Source organism: Electrona antarctica (genome assembly GCF_951216825.1).
Source record: "Electrona antarctica genome assembly, chromosome: 14".
In the NCBI taxonomy this organism is placed as follows: domain Eukaryota; kingdom Metazoa; phylum Chordata; class Actinopteri; order Myctophiformes; family Myctophidae; genus Electrona; species Electrona antarctica.
The window spans coordinates 23,471,434-23,491,054 of NC_136795.1; the positions used below are offsets into that span (position 1 = coordinate 23,471,434).

Consider the following 19,621-nt stretch of genomic DNA (forward strand, 5'->3'; position numbering starts at 1 on the left):
ACCCCCAGTGGCGCCAGTGGCGTGCACCGGGAATTGCCGATCAATCTTGTATTGACAGGAAGCAGGGAAAGAGTCGGCGAGTGACGTGCAGCGCAAGGGTCCGTCGGGCGCGGGAATCGGGCCTGGGACCCGCTGTCAGGCCGCATCAGAGAGCCTGTATGTGGTATGCGCCTTAACCACTCGCCCACCGACATCCGTATATTGGCCATTTGTGTGTAGAGCAAGCATTAACTCTCTAAACGGGGAACAAAACGCACACATGCGCACGCAAAGCTAGCAGTCGCATGCTCATGTATGCGAGTGTGTGTCTGTTTGTGCGCATTCATGCAGAAAAGAAGTGCACTCTGCGATGAGGCATGCACACACACACACACACTGATACACACACTGATACACACACTGATACACACACGACGACATGCTCTGTAGCATTCAAATCTGCATGGCCAAACACACACACACACACACACACACACACACACACACACACACTGATTCACGCAATTTAACCTGCACCACACGCCTCACAGCTCACACACAAACACGCATAGATGTGTATGTGTGTATGCCCTGTGGCTCAGCGCTGTGAGAGCCATCAAACACTGCTCCTGATTTATTAGGAGTCAGCAACACACACACACACACACACACACACACACACACACACACACACACACACACACACACACACACACACACACACACACACACACACACACACACACACAGAGCTCTCCGGGAAGTTTTCCTTTTCCTTCTGACTTTACAGACAGATCGGCAAAGCATCTCTCTTGGATGTAGAAAACCTAAGGGAATGTGTTTGGTTTGGACTTGAACTTGGTTTATTGGAACGTGGTTTAGGGGGGGGGGGTCGTAAATTCAGTCTGGGTCTGGCTGCGTCGACCGGCGGAGTGTCGGTTTTCAAGTATAGTTGGAGGCCGCCGGGAGCGTTCTGGTCTCTGGGCTTCCCCTCTCCCGACAGGACATAAACACGCCCTTAGCCCCACGGCCAACCCTACGGCAAACTTTTTCATGTCCAGGACCCCCAAATTGACACTAATTAACCCCCGTAAGAGAAGATTGTTACGGCTCTAGCAATGATTCTCAACCCGTTAAGGACCCCCAGTTTGACATGCATATTAGTCTACAGACCCCCATTTAATGGCATTTCTTTCTCTGAGACCCCCAATTTATATTGTAAAATCAATAATATAATTATAATAATATAATTTAACTCTGAGAGTGTACAAACGGAACCATTTGTACAAATGGTTCCGTTTGTACACTCTTATAGACCCATAAGGGTCCATTTTGTTCCAAACTATCATTCAGCTGGAGACCCCCTGGAACTCCCTCAAGGACCCCTAGGGGTCCCAGGACCCCACTTTGGGAACCACTGCCCTACAGCACGTCTGACAGACAGGTTGGAATGGGATGTCAACAGTGGAGGCATCTTAGCGGATACTATACCTTTGATAATAGTCTGGCGTATCAGCCAGACGATCAGAGACACTGATCGTTCGTTGTCTGGTTCCAACGAGACCAAACCTCTCCTAGTAACCTGGGGCGGTGTTGTTGCTCAGGAGGTACAGTGGCGGATAGTACATTTACTTAAGTACTGTACCTACAGTAAGTACAATTTTGAAGTGTTTGTGCTTTACTTTAGTATTTCTACTTCTACTCCACTACATCTCATATCTAAATGTTGTACTTTTACTCCACTGCATTTATTTGAAAACATTTAGGCCATTTGCCTAAAGCTCACAATACTTCGCATTGTGGCGCTTTGTGAGCTTGTAGATCTGCTATTTTCAAAACATTTGTATACCGGTAGCCTACATTTGAAACCTTGAAATGGGACATTCTGCATATTGAGTACCTTTTACTTTTGGTACATTTTGATGCCAATACTTTTTTCTACTTTTATGCAATTTTAAGTACATTTTGAAATACGGACTTTTACTTGTAACGGAGTATTTCTATATTGCAGTATTGATACTTTTCCTTAAGTAAAACATCTGAGTACTTTTTCCACCACAGAGGAAGTGTAGCAGCCGTCCACGAATTGGAAGTTTCCAGTTTCAACACCGCGACTCATATCGATGACGAACCCCTAACTGCTCCCCATTTCCTTCACCGTCTGTGTGTGTGAATGTGTGGAAATGTGTAGGTGTTTTCTGGAGTTCGTGCCTTGGCTGTGTATCGTTACTGCTTCATTAGCACCGTACATAACTACATACACTTACACAATATTCATCTCAAGAGCAAAACAGACTTTTCACAGACTTGGGAGGTAAATGCAGCTGAAGGTAATGATGCAGATCATTTTCTGCAGATGACGTCTTTGATGTCCTATTTCTCAATGGCGCGCCGCTCCCTGCCTTTGACGTCTTTGAAGTATTTTTTGATAGTCTCGCTAATTCAGTATCTACAGTATAGTATAGTAGCTTACCAGTCACTAGGCAATGCTTGCTTCCGCTGTGGTCCGTCAATTAAATGTTTCCCCACCATCCACTTCCATTATTAGCGCAATCTTTATCAGCGTTTTTCTCGGAATTGAGGCTCAGATTGAGGTGATTGAACAGCTGTTAGGAGCTCAATAAAAAACCTGCGCTACCTCAAGGTTACGATATTATCGCTTCTGATCAAAGTGAAAGTAACGATCGGCAGAATCGTTATGGCTGATGTTTATACTTCCGGTTCTTCTGGTGTGAATTTCGGGATTTTCTAAATAAAAGACGCCTTTTCTACGGCAGGCAGTGAGGGATTATTTGACCGAATCGCGGGTCGGCAGTAAATTAGTTACATGTGTGTGTCTGTTTCTGTGTGCCGCCATTAATTTACCTGTACAAGAGGCGTGCATGCTGGTACAGTAACACCTACTGTAAATGAAACACACCCACAATTAACTTACATCACTTACCTGATATATGAACACATTTTGGTTGGGACACCCTGGAAGTCCCTCAAGGACCCATGGAGGTACCCGGACCCTACTTTGAGAACCACTGAGAAAAGGACGTGTCTATGAACCCAGGATGTACGAACAGCCACAGCGGTGAAAAATAAATCCAACGACCGGCGGGTATGCTTGGCGGTGAACCGCTTTGATTGGCCAGCTACAAACACAGCCAATTCCCGGAAGTAATTCAATGTACAAACGCCGAACGAGTAAACATTTTTATAAGTCTCACTAATGATGTTACAGCAAACATCAGGTCCTTGAGGTGTCATATCAATAATCCTTTTTATGATCGCACTCGGGTTCACGGAACATTGTATTCACGACTCACGAGGGGAAGGAAAAATGCAATAATCCTAATTTGCTTTGGTCAGCAGAATTAAATGTTTCATCCATGCTGTGCCTGTACTGTATGTGCATAGGAAGCATCGTTTTGAAGAGTGTGACGTCAAGCTTTCCTTTTCATTTTTCCCCCCAGACTATAATGAAGTGAGTTCTTTGTAGGTCTTTGTTCTCGTGCACAATATCGTTTGTTCCGACCTTATGAATGGCTTTCCGGTGTCTGTAAATTGGTAAACAAGTAGTTCGGAGTGGCTTATTGTCTGTATCAGCTGAGAACAAAGGTGTCTTTTTCAACGCACTAGGCCAGTGCTTCCCAAGCTTTCTATTAGCACGTACCGGCTGACAGTCCATAATGTGTTGGCGGACCTTCATGTTTCGGGCCAGGACTTATTAAACATTTGTTTTCTAATTAATGGAATTTCTTAGATTTTTCTTTTATTTATTCAAGAAATGACTTTTGATTTGGTAGTAATTCATGAAAACTATTCAAATGTTTTTTGAATATGTTTTGAAATAATATTAATAATAATTACAAAATGTAGGAAACAAAAAAATACAGGGACGCATAAAAATGTGTCACCACCAGTGTTTGGGAGCCAGTGCAGTCTAGTCCACCACTGGCTCTTTGACACACACACACACACACACACACACACACACACACACACACACACACACACACACACACACACACACACACACACACACACACACAGGTCAGTGACAGCGGGCTCACAGACTGTCTGTTTGATTGGTCCTCGTGGGAAGTGTGACTGGCGTCTCTGTGGAGTCTTTTGACCATATAAGGTCATATACATGCATCATGGTGCATGTATATGCATCATTGCATATATGTATGTACATGCATATATGTACATGCATATATGTACATGCATCATGCATATACATGCATGATGCATATATGCTCATAATGTTCGCTCTGAAATATATATTCAAAGATTTGTGCCACATTTTCACGACTTTTCAAAAATAGCAGACCTACAAGCTCGTAGCGCGCCACTCGGTGGCGCGCTATGAGCTTGTAGATCTGCTATTTTTCAATAGCTAAAGTATAACATAATGCTAAAGTTAAAACCCTTTAATACCCTTTAATAATGCGACACCTTCATTCATACACTGACATCTAAGTCTGTCTCGAATATCTCCGCACACATACCTCAGTCCTCAGAGTGTGTGTGTGTACGTGTGCGTGTGTACGTGTGCACGTGTGTGAGTAACTGAGTTTTCACATGCTCCTGTGTTTGGGTTGGCCACTGTGTGTGTGTGTGTGTGTGTGTGTGTGTGTGTGTGTGTGTGTGTGTGTGTGTGTGTGTGTGTGTGTGTGTGTGTGTGTGTGTGTGTGTGTGTGTGTGTGTGTGGTCCGTGCCCGTAATGTCCGTGCCCCCAAGTCCCTCCAACGGCTGGCTCTCTGGCTGCCGGGGGGGCTGCTGGATTCCATCTGATTCTGCAGTGAACTGAAACCCACACGCCAAACTTTCATTCACGCGGCCGTCAAGAGTTTCTGTTGTTGTTGTTGAGGATTTGAGGACGTGCTGCTCGTGCGTTGTTGACATTCTTGTCGAGCCAGTGGTTCTCTGGACCACTGTCATGTTTCTAGTAGAACCTCCTGGTCCGCCCCGCCCCACACCACCACTGTCATGTTTCTACAGAACCTCCTGGTCCGCCCCGCCCCACACCACCAGTGTCATGTTTCTACAGAACCTCCTGGTCCGCCCCGCCCCACACCACCAGTGTTTCTACAGAACCTCCTGGTCCGCCCGCCCCACACCACCACTGTCATGTTTCTACAGAACCTCCTGGTCCGCCCCGCCCCACACCACCACTGTCATGTTTCTACAGAACCTCCTGGTCCGCCCCACACCACCACTGTCATGTTTCTACAGAACCTCCTGGTCCGCCCCGCCCCACACCACCACTGTCATGTTTCTACAGAACCTCCTGATCCGCCCCGCCCCACACCACCAGTGTTTCTACAGAACCTCCTGGTCCGCCCCGCCCCACACCACCAGTGTTTCTACAGAACCTCCTGGTCCGCCCCGCCCCACACCACCAGTGTTTCTACAGAACCTCCTGGTCCGCCCCGCCCCACACCACCAGTGTTTCTACAGAACCTCCTGGTCCGCCCCGCCCCACACCACCAGTGTTTCTACAGAACCTCCTGGTCCGCCCCGCCCCACACCACCAGTGTTGATTTTGTTGACTGAAACTGAAAATGTTCGTCGACTACCTTTTTTTTCACTGATCAAAACTAAACAAAAACGAAATGAAAACTAAGCTATGTTAAAATGCAAGTGATGGACTGGTGGAGAATAGATCCAGTAGAACAAAATGTAGTAGTTCAGCATACATAGCTGTGTGCGTGTGCGTAAGTGCGCGTGTGTGTGTGTGTGTGTGTGTGTGTGTGTGTGTCTCTTCTTTCAATGTTTTGGATATGAATTAAAGTTAAGAGGTTAATGTATTATTAGGCTGCAGTGGTGTGGCCGTCGGAGGCGTGTGAGAGAGAGAGAGAGAATAGAGGGATGAACACAAGTTCAGAGAGTGAGAGAAAATAGAGGGATGAACACAAGTTCAGAGAGTCATGGAGGGATTCGATTTTTTCCCCCACCTGCTTTCTCCCTCTTTCCTCCCTCATTTTCCCTCTTTCATTTCATTTCATTTTACGCTCCCCCTTCCCGCTGGAGCCCCCCCACCAGCCTCCCACTCTGAGGAACAATGGTCCTGGGGAAAGGAAACGTAGCCCCTCCCCCCCTCCTCCTCGCTCAAACTCCTTGTTTTGTTCCTTCACAACTCTCTCTTCCAGAGGCTGTGCCAACAGAAGACCCACCCCCGCACCGTGTCACGGACCGAGTTAAACTCAAACCCCCCTCCCCCTTCCGGGTCACAATCGAGACACGCCGTGAGCTTATAGATGAAAGATCTGCTTTTTGCCAAGCATGCGTGACATGGCCACGCAACTGAGTGGTTCAAGTGTATTAACTGAGGCGTATTGGCTCACGTGCACCACTTACCCACAGGCCAAGGGTCATTGTACACAGACAAATCTACAAGCAGCGCCACACACACGCGTACGCACACACACACACACACACGGTGGTGCGCCGTGGGTGGGGGTGTCCCGCCACATGAAGGCCGCACGGAGGAAGTGAAAAAAAGTGATGACGAGGAGGGAGCTAGTTGTCAGGAAACCAGCGTTCGCTCACACTAATCACGACGATACCCCCCCAACCTGCACCTCCGTCCCAGCAGCTCTTCCTGGGTTAGGGTTAGAAGGAAGTGTGTTCAAATGCTCTCCCTGTACACACACACACACACACGCACGCACGCACGCACGCACGCACGCACACGCACACGCACGTTCTGCAGGGATGAGGCTGGCCTATGATCAAAGGGTTTATACGTTGCCGAAAATAGCCAATCTATAAGTCACAGAGAGCTTATCGATAAGCTGTGAGCTCATAGATTGGCTATTTTGGGCACGGGACACCATCGTATGAGTATAAATCAAGATGGAGAGAGAAGAGAGAGGGACAGTACTGTACTTGAACCCTGGCAGGCCTATTTTTGGGGGGAGAACAGATACTGTACGAGGTCGCAACCACTGTGACTTGTTCTGAGCTTGTAGATCAGTTGTTCTGAGCTTGTAGATCAGTTGTTCTGAGCTTGTAGATCAGTTGTTCTGAACTTGTAGATCAGTTCTGAGCTTGTAGATCAGTTGTTTTTTGCGGGCGAAGGTATGGGTAATTGGCTTGAAGTTGTTTAGGCTCGGGACAAAAAGCAATGGTTGGAATGTAATTATGTGTAGAAAATCGGATTAAAAACAAAGAAGATCACACTGAACCACGTCACGAATGCTGTGCTGCTCTTTTTCCCTTTTTTTGTGCTGCATTTTCTTTGGTTAAATTAACGCCCTGCGTATGTGCAAGGTTTCAAATCAATGACACTGAGGCTTGTGAGGCCTCTATGGTCTCTATACTGCCTCCCCCTGGTCAGCAGGGCGCCTGATGGAGGGGAAAGGAACTGGTTGGAATAACGTGTTCCTTCCACGCGATACGTCCAAAAGAAGCGGACTGCTGACTGCTCATTAAAGGAAGCATGAGTTTAGGTTCGGGGCTCTCCCCAGTTTGGCAGAGGGAGACTATAGCGCCTATAGGATTACAGATTAGGCAATTGGTGTGTGTGTGTGTGTGTGTGTGTGTGTGTGTGTGTGTGTGTGTGTGTGTGTGTGTGTGTGTGTGTGTGTGTGTGTGTGTGTGTGTGTGTGTGTGTGTGTGTGTGTGTGTGTGTGTGTGTGTGTGTGTGTGTGTGTTTTAATAGCCTGCTATACTGTGCCTGTTTTATTTGCATTAGCCATCTGTAGTGTCAATGTATGCGTCTTGTACACAGCTACGCAAACTGATCAAACTGATCTGTATTTACATCTTGTCTGATGGCGGTGTAACTTGTCGCCCCGTCTAGACGCCGAGGGAGAAGACATATGGTTCCTCATGGCCCAGCCTTGTCCAAACACGACACAGTATAGCTAGGGGCCGGGGGGCCGGTCAGGCCAAGAAGCCAACGGGACACTTTCCCACCATCATTGTCCCCCATGTCCCGGAGTGCAGATAAGGCACAAAGCACCCTAAAGCAAGGCAGCCTATATGGCTGCTGTTCTGGGTGAGTAGCCTATATAGTCGCCAGGCTGCTCCCCCATCCATTCAACTCGGCAGATAAGAGAGTGACCATGCTGCTTCCCTGGGCAAACACACACATGCTGTTTAGCTTCCTGTGTTCCCGTGCCAGGCTTCTGGGAAGGCCAGGGGAGGGGAGGGGAGGAGAGGGGAGGGGAGGGGAAGGGAGAGGGGGAACTCTCCAGACACTGATGCAGGGCTGTCCAGGGTTTTCCTCTGAAAGACGTCCAATCTTCAAACAGACGGCCGTCTCTGATACGATAGGAGCTGGGGAAGTGCAGTTGGCCCTTAAAGTCACACGGGCTGTTTCCTTTTGCCAGAAGGTTGGATCTCTGTCCAGCGGGTCGGTCCTTGACCGCTATCAGGCACAGGAATGAGTCATAGCTCTGAGAACGAGCCCGAAAGAAGGACTATAGGCCACATGAGCATTTAAACAATTTACGATGGCTATTTTCAAGCTCACAATGCATTGCGATTACGATGTGAAAAACAAAATCAAGAATTGTTTTGAAAATTGCAGCCTATCTACAAGCTCAGAACGCAGCTGTAGATAAGCTGCTCTTTTCCAAACTTTTTTTTGTTTTTTGTTTCTGTTTAGAGTAAAAACAGCTGCAATAAAAAAAAAAAAACTTTAGGAAACGAGCCCAAATGAGCAACTCTATACTGCCTCCCCTGGTCAGCTGGGGCGCTTGATGGATGGGAAACTCCCCCCTGTCAGGTGATAAGATGCGGCCTGCATGAACTCAGTTCGGGGCTCTCCCCAGGTTGGCAGAGGGAGAGTATAGCACCCAGGATTACAGTTTAGGCATTGGCAATGGGTTAGAAAAATGGGTTAGAAAATTGTGGGATAAATCCTAGAAAGAAAAAAACAACTAAAAACTAACTCACACCATCATGAGTTTGTAGATGGGCTATTTTTTGCACCTAACTCATGACATGAATCAGGCGTTACAATTGAGCTTGAGCCATGCCCGATCGGAGAGCCCTTACCAGACTAATGCTAGAGCCATGCAATTTAAAACCACACACGACACGACACGACACGACACAACCGCCACTGCGCTGGATGGAGTCCCACTTTATCAGCCAGATGACAGCGTGTGTTGTTTTATATGGCTCCCCCTTTTAAAAGAAAAAGCCAGTACGCCGGCTGCTTAGAATTAGACAAGCAGATTGTTCCACTAGTGATAAAAGTCCAGATTTGGGTGATGGGGGATATCATGGTGTGCATGGGGGATATCATGGTGTGCATGGGGGATATCATGGTGTGCATGGGGGATATCATGGTGTGCATGGGGGATATCAAAGGCTGTTGTTCAGGGAACCAGTTTTTGACACGGTGTCTCGATTTGTTCCTTTTCGGAGGACTTTCCTTCGCTGTAGAGATGGCATCGCCCCGCTATAGAGATGGCATAGCCCCACTGTAGAGATGGCATAGCCCCACTGTAGAGATGGCATAGCCCCACTGTAGAGATGGCATAGCCCTGGTCTGTTGGAGCACGCCATGGCATAGCCCCGGTCAGTTGGAGCACGCCATGACAGTGGCAGCGGTGTATAAGACATTTTTAGACAGTTTATTCATATTTAAACACACCGTGGCGTGCTCCAACACACCGGGGCTATGCCACACACCGCTGCCACTGTCATGGCGTGCTCCAACAGACCGGGGCTATGCCATACCCGTCTGTTGGAGCACGCCATGACAGTGGCAGCGGTGTGTGGCATGACTGGCATCCTGTGATTTTAGCCACGATTGATTATTGCACAAGTGCAGCCGTTCAGGAGGCCTAAAGCAAACAAAAAGACTTTTGGAGGCGTTGGCTGTTCTTTTATGGACAGGCATATAATCATAGTTTAGATACTCACAGCGGTTGTCTATTTTTAGGTGGAGATATATATATTTTTGTTTTACAACGGGTTCCGTTTCAGCCGGTTTGCACCGGCTTAAATGGCTCCGTTCCGTGTGCCACGGGCCCCAGGGAGGCTTCTCCAAATTTGCAGACGGGGGCAAAACGCGCTGCCGTTGGCCCGGCATTCTTGTGGCAGCAAATCCATGGTACGGTTCTACTTTCAGCTCAAATTATAACGAGATACGGACAGAGTCCCTGCGAATGTCGACACTGAAACAACACTCCAGCTCTAGCTGCTGTCACCTCTCTCTCTCTCTCTCTCTCTCTCTCTCTCTCTCTCTCCCCCGTTCTCCAAACATTAAAAATAACTTTAAGCAAACATCAGAAGATGAAAGTCAATCCATGCAGCTACTTGCTGCAATATTCAGCATTTGACTCTATAGCAACCTTATTGAATCCATCATTGACATGACGAGACAACTACTCTGCAGTCACATTCTCCTCGTTAACCACTTTGGGCATGTCATTATTAACACATTCTGTACATAGGACGTCTGGAAACGTCATAGGGACTTGAACCGAGGGGTACTTAGGACGATACCGGGCGAGAGAGCAATATTCTGAATTCTTTCCTTTTTTTTATTTGTCAGTTCGCCTTTCGGCTACCGTATGCTCGCTCTGCACTCAAATTAGCTTACCGTTGACTTAGCTGTTAGCGCGGCAGAAAGAATGACTCGTCTCTCCTAATCCAGGGCGCTCTCCGTGGTTTTGAACGGATCGATATACTGGCGCTTCATTTCTACTCCTCATCCGTCTCTCCCGCAAAATATGAACACTTTTTGGATCATATATCGTATAAATTAAAACGATAGCAATGTAAGCTAGCAATGTAAAGTAAACTTTTTTTAGTGGATTGTTTCCGGGTCGTGGCGTTCAGAGTAAAAGCGGCCATGTCTTTCCGGCACCCCAGAGCTCCTATTTTGAAGGAATCCCGGCAACGGTTGTGGTAATAGGTAACCATTAAAAAAGAAAAAGCTCACAGCTCATGGTCTTGGCACGCGTGGGCTTGTAGATCAGATCAGTTATTTTCGTTATTCTTCCTTATGAGCATGTACTGTATTTATCTAGGGGCTTACAGTAGAACGTCAACCAGTCATCCTCATGACTCTCGCTCTACCTCTCCTCTCCCTGTGTGTGTGTGTGTGTGTGTGTGTGTGTGTGTGTGTGTGTGTGTGTGTGTGTGTGTGTGTGTGTGTGTGTGTGTGTGTGTGTGTGTGTGTGTGTGTGTGTGTGTGTGTGTGTGTGTGTGTGTGTGTGTGTGGCCTGACCCTTTACCTCTTGTGACCTCTGATAGTAAACGTTCTCTCCCGTGGTGAAACTCACATATGCTCACACACACACACACACACACACACACTTAAAATAATATATTGACTGTCAACGTTTCTAATTTGAAGGACCCCCAGTTTGATATGCATTAGGCCACAGACCCCCTCATGATGCTTCTGGGAACCCAATCTGCACTGTACAATCCTCAGTGTTACTGAACCCAATCTGCACTGTACAATCCTCAGTGTTACTGAACCCAATCTGCACTGTACCATCCTCAGTGTTACTGAACCCAATCTGCACTGTACAATCCTCAGTGTTACTGAACCCAATCTGCACTGTACAATCCTCAGTGTTACTGAACCCAATCTGCACTGTACAATCCTCAGTGTTACGAGAGTGTACAACCAGTTTGTTCCCTTTTTATACACTCCAAGTTACAGACCTGCACGGGTCCATTTGGTGTACGTTGATCCAATACAGAATAAAAACCAACAATTGTGCTGCTGACTGATCGGGTGACAAGGCCGTCCCCGTCGTAAATCCACCCCTGCCCCCCTCCCCCCTGTCTCTGTCCCGAGGGTGTTGTCTTAACCTATGACCCCGGTGTGACTTCCACCGGCCAGGTCACATGACAGTGGGGACCTCCGCCGCAGCAGACCCCTTTGATGTTCTGCCACGGAGACAGACAGAGAGAGAGAGACAGAGAGAGAGAGAGAGACCCCCGCTGTCCTCTGGAACCCACATGTTGACAGGGAGCCCCCCCCACACATCACACACACTCACATGATGGACTTGCACCCCACGCACACGCACACATTTGTGTCACGTCTTGTGAGCTATCAGATCGGCTATTTTTGGCAAGAAGGTTTGGTGGTCCGTCTGACCAAGTATAGAGGGTTTAGGTGGTTTAACTGAAGTGCTATTTAATACATTTCAAATACCATCAAAGTATTCTTTGCGTCACGGCACCCTAGGGTGCCTCGGACGGCACCCACTTTGAGAATCGAATCCCCTGAGACTTGGTGTATGAGGACTGTACACACAGCGATATGTACACAGAATTATATACACACACTGAATTCTGGCAGGGCTTTGTCACAAAGGTCCTCTTCTCTGGCATTTCGGCGGCGCTCACGGCCGCATCGTGTGACGCAGAGCGCTCGCCTGTCGTTCTGTGCGGGGTTCTGAACAAAGCGGGCCGTTCTGCTCGCTCTGTGTGGTTTTCAGCAGGACCGGGCTTTGCGTTTTAATCGGCGTGCCGCTGTTAATGTCTCATGCACGGTTGAAAAAGAAGCATTCACTGCGAGGAGCGGTCGCTGATCCCTCGGGGGGGCCAAGGTCGCCCCGAAGGTCACAGTGACTAGTCGGCACACAATCAGAGCTTTGAGCCTTTACAGAAATATTGGATTGCACTGTAATATTACACTAGCTCTCAACATGAGGTCCAGGGACCCCCAGGGGTCCTCGAGGTGGTTCCAGGGTGTCCCTGGGACCAAACAGACCCTTACAACAAGGGTTCCCAAACGTTTTAGTGCCGCGACCTCCCCCCCTGGGTTTGTTCCATGCTGCACAGGTTGTGTATTGTTGTTGTTCCCTTTCCGCGCGCATCTCAGAAAGGGAAAACCACGGAGCTGGGTTGTAAACGCAGGCGTGGGGTCAGTGACCCTAGGGCCGCGGAGCACGGGCATAGGCGTGGGGTAGGTGAGCCTAGGGCCGCGGAGCACGGGCATAGGCGTGGGGTAGGTGAGCCTAGGGCCGCGGAGCACGGGCATAGGCGTGGGGTAGGTGAGCCTAGGGCCACGGAGCACGGGCATAGGCACCGCTTCCGCATGCTGGGCTCTATGACTTGCCGAACTGAACTGTGCGCGAAACGTTCGTTCACAACTCATTACCGGCTCAAATGTATATGATGTCTGTTTTGACTGAGGGCTTATTCATTGACTGGTAATCAGCAGTAAAAGGCAGTGGTGTAAAGTAACTAAGTACATTTACTTAAGTACAATGTTGAGGTATTTGTACTTGAGTATTTCCAATTTCCAGTACTTTCACTTTTACTCTAGTAAGAAAATAGCAGATCTACAAGCTCACAATGTGTTGCATCGCGAAACATTCGCTTGTGCTTGAAGCTCTGCTATTTTGAAATGAGTTTTATACAGTTGAAAACTTGAAACTGGACTTTCTGCATCATGAGTATTTTTACTTTTGGTACTTTGTAAAAGTCTGCAATGGGGTTAGTAAAAGTAAAAGTACTTATTATGCAGAAAGTATTTCTACTAATTAAAACATTTGAGTACTTTTTCCACCACTGGTAAAAAGGTGTCCATATTTTCATTGTGTTTTGTGTTTTCTTTTCTGTGCAGAGTTGCTGGGCTCCACCAAGAAGCTGAATGTCAACTACCAGGACTCTGACGGGTAAGTGATGAGGTCAACGCTATATAATAATAATAATACAAAAACGTATTATTTTCAGGACCACCGCTCCCCGTGGCGAGGCCTCCGCTGGGCCAAGTTCACCACCGCCGAATCCAGTCATTATGCCGTTCCCTGTGCGTCTATAAAATGTCTATTTTTCCACTATGCAACGGCGCTGGCTCACACGGCTCATGTAGCGCAATGAGAAACTGAGGCTAAAGCACACATGCAGCGGGCCTTTGTAAACGACTATGCTCAGTGGTTTAGTAGCCAAGTACGTTTACTCAAGTACTGCACTGTAAAAAAAATACCAGGATACTTTTGCTTTACTTAAGTATTTTCCGACTCAATTTCAACTAAATTACACTATACTTCTGCTCCACTACTCAAAGTAAATGTTGTACTTTCTACTCCACTACAATTATTTTTGACATCTTTAGTTACTAGTTACTTTGCAGATTTATAATGTAACGTTAACCACATTAGCTCTATTTCCTCCATCCATTATTCAGTATACTATTCATGAAAAAGTTTGATGATAAAATGTGCTCCCATGTCGGCCCATGTCTGGCTCTCGGTGCTATAGAGTACTTCCAGCAGAGCGCGTGCCGCTGGGCGGCGGCGGGCTTTTGGGCGCCGCAGTCTGATGTGTTTAGCCGAGTCAGCCCGTGTTCAAATGAAGTGGTGACCGTGTCTGGAGGACAAGCGGAGGTGTACTCAAAGACACGAGAGAGAGAATCTGCAAAAGCACCTGCAACACTCCCAAATTAGATGAATGGTCTTGCAGGTGCAAGGCTCAATGGCCGTCCTCAACGCTGGTACAACGCTGAGGAAGACCCATCAGGCCGAAACGCGTCCGTTTGTCCGTCAGTGGTAAATAAACCATGTGAAACGGACCTTTCTTGTGTGCTGCTGGCTATTCCTTCATTCCTAAACGCTCCAAACATGTCATTTAGTGCCGTCAGGGGTGTTGTTTCTAGTTTCTACCTCCAGCTGGCTTCCCAGAATGAATCACAGGCCCGCCGCGGTCGCTCTGCTAAACCTTACGTTACCCCAACGTGACTGACTGTGGAACTGGAAAATGCTGACTGCTCATAATTTATTTCTCCTCTCTTTGCCGTATTAAGCTTCCGAGGGAAAAAGCGAGGTCTGGCTCCCTCCCTCATCAATATTTCTCTTTGTTTGGGAATTACTTTTGATCTCGTTTGCACGTTCTGGGTTTCTTTGTATTGTCTCATTGCTCTGTATGTCTGTTAACCCATTTAAGACCTGAGACCAGGTTCTACAAAATGTCTTCTAAATCCTGACATTTTTCTCAAAAACGTATCAGTGGTGCTCAAATGTTTTGCATGGCAAGGACCCCCAGAATTATCTGTATTTGGCCACGGACCCATATATGATAATATTTTGTTCCAGGGACTCCCCCAAAAGCAAATATTTGAATTAAAAACGTTTGCTGTGAAAGATAATATATTCAAAGATTTTTTTTCAAGGTAAAAAGAAATGCAGATCTACAGGCTTGTAGTGCGGCACCTGGTGCTGCGATATGAGCTTGTAGATCTGCAATTTTTCAATAGCTAAAGTTTAAAATAATGGTTCAAATAAGTGGTTAAAAGGGTCTTAAAGTGATGTTGAGTTTTGTAGAACTTTGCAGGCTTTGTTTAGCTATCAGTGCATGGCATGAGCTGTAGATCTGATTTCAACTAGCCAATCGGGTTAAATAAAAGGTCTTAAACAGATTTTGGGGCTATATTAACTAGGCATGTAACGATTCACTCAACTCACGATACGATTCGTATCACGATACGATTTTTCACGATATTAAAAATATATAATTTTTAAAGAAAAATTACCGTTTTTTTAATTTTATATAATTTATCTTCCCCCCTGAGATGTTTTATTTAACTACATTGCAAAAGAAGTAGCATTACCTTTGACAGTGCAGAAACACAATTGCCTTCCTTGATGACCATCATTATTATATATTTGTAATTCTATTAATATTTAGTAGATTAGATTAGATTAGTATTTCACTTGTAACTTTGGGAGTGTAAATGAACGCTCTAAGCATTTAACGGAGTGCCGTGATTTGTTTACAACCAGAGATACAAATGACTTAATAACCCGCCCTCCCCTCCGGACAAAACAACTGTCAAAGTCAGAGCCTTTTCTGCCTAAGTCAACAGTCTCACAAAAGCCCTGGAGAGCAAGCAGACGTGAGGACCCTCTTAGATAAACCCCCATGACCCCCAAGGGAGCAGTAAAAAAAAGAAAGAAAAAAAAAACGTTTTTAGCAGAGCGCCGACATTGGCACATTGTATATCACTGAGCCATGCAGCCCCTGGTCATGTTTAAGTGCCGTCCAAAAAAGACTTCCCCCCTCTCTCTGCTCCCTCCTCTGCGCTTCGTCAGAGTCTCTGAGGACAAGGGGGGCTTGAGGGGGAGGCGGGGGGGATCCTTGTTGGGGTCAGGGGGTCAGCGGGTGGGCTTCGGCCAGAAGATGCCGTGGCGATTAGATAGCGCTGTTTACAAAGAGCTCAGTGCGGTGGGGTTGATGACAGCCAGGCTGTCTGGACCCTATAGAGACGGCCATGCTGGAGGAAGGATGGAGAATTAATGAATTGCATTTTTATAGCGCTTTTCCAAGTGCTCAAAGCGCTTTACAATGGTTCATTCATTCATACATTGGGAGGTGAAGCGGCGAACAGTCGACGCCAGCGTCCTCACTTCCCACATTCACACACCAATGGTGGCAAGCTTACACCGACCGACTCATTGGAGGCAATGTAGGGTTCAGTGTCTTGCCCAAGGACACTTCGACATGTGGACAGGAGGAGCCGGGATTCGAACCGCCGACCCAGGGATCATTGGACGACCTGCTCTATCCCCTTGGCCACAGCCGCCTCAAATTGGGCTGCATGGGAAATTACGTGTGGCTTTCTAGACGTATGTGATGATATGTTTTGGGGCGGGCGCGACATTAGCTTATGTCTTGAGAGACGACAGATAATTAGGTGTTTTCCCACCTCTGTGTGTGCATGTGCGTGTGCTTGTACTTACTGTATGAGGACCAAATGTCCCCGCAGGTATCTTAGAATTTGAGGAACAGACATTGTGAGGACTCTTTTCCTGGTCCTTCCAAGAGACATTGCCATTTTAGGTTTAAAAAGAGAGTTAAAGGAGTAGTTCACCCCTCCATCAATGACATCATTTTTTATGTCTTCTTTCCAAAACATTACAAAATAGCGGAAATAGTTGATCTGCAAGCGTGTTGTAAGCTTGTAGATCAACTATATCTGCTATTTTTCAAAATTGGCTTGACAATGTGTGGTCATTTTGTAACATGGAAATGATTGACTTATTGAATTATGCAAATTGCCATCATCTCAAATAATTGGGATTAGGCGACCATGTAATAATTGTGACAGGCCTAGTGCCATGTTGTTGCCAAGGTAGGCAGGCAGACAGACAGACAGACAGAAAGACAGACAGACAGACGGGTGGACGGACGGCCTGTTACTCAATGCCGACTTAGTGGAGGTGTGGCAGATAATATTAGACATGACCTAACTCATTTACTGTAGTGTGTGTGTGTGTGTGTGTGTGTGTGTGTGTGCGTGTGTGTGTGTGTGTGTGCGTGTGTGTGTGCGTGTGCGTGTGCGTGTGCGTGTGCGTGTGCGTGTGCGTGTGCGCGCGCGCGCGCATTGCCGCACTCCCTCCCCATTCTAGAGAAAAGCCAAAATGTGCAAACGTCCCGTCCCGCTGTAACATGTGAAGAGAAGGGCCTCTCTTTTTCTCCTCCTGCCCTCGTTCCCCTGTGAGACAAATTAGTGTTTGAGTCTCCAGGCTGTGTGTGTGTGTGCGCGCGTCAGCCAGGCAGCGAGCCGGGCGCCTGGGGCCTGTGCCACTGTGTGTGTGTGTGTGTGTGTGTGTGTGTGTGTGTGTGTGTGCGCGTCAGCCAGGCAGCGAGGCGGTCGCCTGGGTCCTGTGTGTGTGTGTGTGTGTGTGTGTGTGTGTGTGTGTGTGTGTGTGTGTGTGTGTGTGTGTGTGTGTGTGTGTGTGTGTGTGTGTGTGTGTGTGTGTGTGTGTGTGTGTGTGTGTGTGTGTGTGTGTGTGTGTGTGTGTGTGTGTGCGCGTCAGCCAGGCAGCGAGGCGGTCGCCTGGGGCCTGTGCCACTGTGTGTGTGTGTGGTTTCCATGGAGAACGCTGCTGGAATGGTCCCGGGACAGGCGGCTGGATGACCGTAATGCTAGCAATGGATGGATGGATGTAGTACATTTACCTATAAGTGCAGCATTGAGGTACTTTGACTTTACTTGAGCATACTTCTACTTACTACTCCTAGTACATCTACTCCACTCCATCTCAGAGGGCAGATATTGTACTTTTTTACTCCACTAAAGTTATTTGATGGGTGTAGTTACTACTAGTAATCTAGTTACTACTAGTAATCTCTCCAGACACATTCTGCTAACGGCATAATCTGTTTCTTCTACCCAATGGGGTCCCAGGTTGAGTTACTTATTTACATAAATAGTACAAAAAAACACACACTTAAGCACTTGTTTTATACTTCGACGTTTCAGAAATATCTAATCTTTTTTGTTTTACTTTGGTAACTCAAGTATAATTTTATGCCAGTGCTTTTAGTCAAACATTTATTTTGTATACCGTGCTTTTACTTGTAACAAGACCATTCCTACCTTTTAAAGTACCTAGCTAATGGTATAAAAAAAAAATTATTCCAGGATTGTCGTTTGGAAGCTGTGGTCTTTTTGTAACGACAGTGCTTACAAGCTCACAGCATGTAGATCGGCTACAGTATTTCTGGGCTTTAGAATGGAGGGAGAAATGATGGCCAGGGCTGGTACATCGATGCCACGGATGCTGGGCACAGTGCGATGCCTCACGTCTCTGTACAAACCATTCTCTCTAACGCAGTGGTTCTCAAACTTTTTCATGTCAAGGACCCCCAAATTGACACTCAATAGCCTGCGAACCCCATTAGAAAATATACGCCAAGGACCCTCATGAGAGAAGATTTTAACGGCTCTAGCAGTGAATCTCAACCAGTTTAATTTCAAGGACCCCAGGTTTGACCTGCATTAGGCTACGGTCCCCCATTTAATGGCATTTCTATCTCTGGGACCCCAATGCATATTGTAAAATCAAAGTGAATTTCACTCAGAGTGTACATTTGAACACTCTCTGAGTGTACACTCTGTACACACTACACAGTTACAGAAGGGTCCATTTGGTTCCTAATTATCATTTAGCTGGGGACCCCCTGGAACTCTCTCAAGGACCCCTAGGGGTCCCCGGACCCCACTTTGGGAACCACTGCTCTAACGCACAGTAGCTCTTAGCAGCAATGGCAACGAGTGCTGCTTTAATTTAGACAAGTACTCCTGAAATTCAAAGTTTACAAAAAGCCCTGGAGAGGCTGGGTGATAGCACGCTTTGTGAAGCCCCTGGCTTGTCTGTGTACCAGTGAGGCCTTATTTCACAAAAATGGCCCTTGTAAAGTACTTCTTCCACTTAGACTTCTTAAAGGAGCACTTTCACCCATATTTAACTGTATATCTTCGTAATGTTCTTCACCAACAACGCTCATTGTAAGATGGCACGGTTTCGGTCTACTCCCTCTGATTGGTGGGCTGTGCACAGTTCAGAAACCTGCCCACCATCGATGGGGATTTATTAGAATTGTTTTTCTAATAAATCCCCATCGATGGTGGGCAGGTTTCTGAACTGTGCACATCCTTGTTCTCTTCCAGCAAACAAGGACTAAAATATAATTATATATATATATTCAGTCATAGCTTTATTGTCAGCGTAGCATAGTTTTTATTTCGCTTTTTTGTCAGTGAAAAAAGGTAGTCGACGAACATTAACACGGCTTAGAATGCTCTTTTTGCCCATGCAGCCATGAGCAGTGAATGGTTTATTGACAGTCAGCGCCATGTCAAACACACTGCTTAACTCAGTGACTATGGGGGGGGGGGGGGCTGTGTGTTGTCGGTGTGGGACTATTT

At 46.9% G+C, this 19,621-nt stretch overlaps 1 protein-coding gene across 2 annotated transcripts in view; it reads left to right on the forward strand.

The window, feature by feature from the left end:
• caskin2 (CASK interacting protein 2) overlaps positions 1–19,621 on the forward strand; it is a 104,244-nt gene that overhangs the window by 33,101 nt on the left and 51,522 nt on the right. For both annotated transcript variants that reach the window (XM_079521447.1, XM_079521448.1), the window contains one exon: positions 13,535–13,586. In XM_079521447.1, coding sequence (XP_079377573.1) covers positions 13,535–13,586 — 52 coding nt within the window. The remainder of the gene's footprint in view (positions 1–13,534; positions 13,587–19,621) is intronic.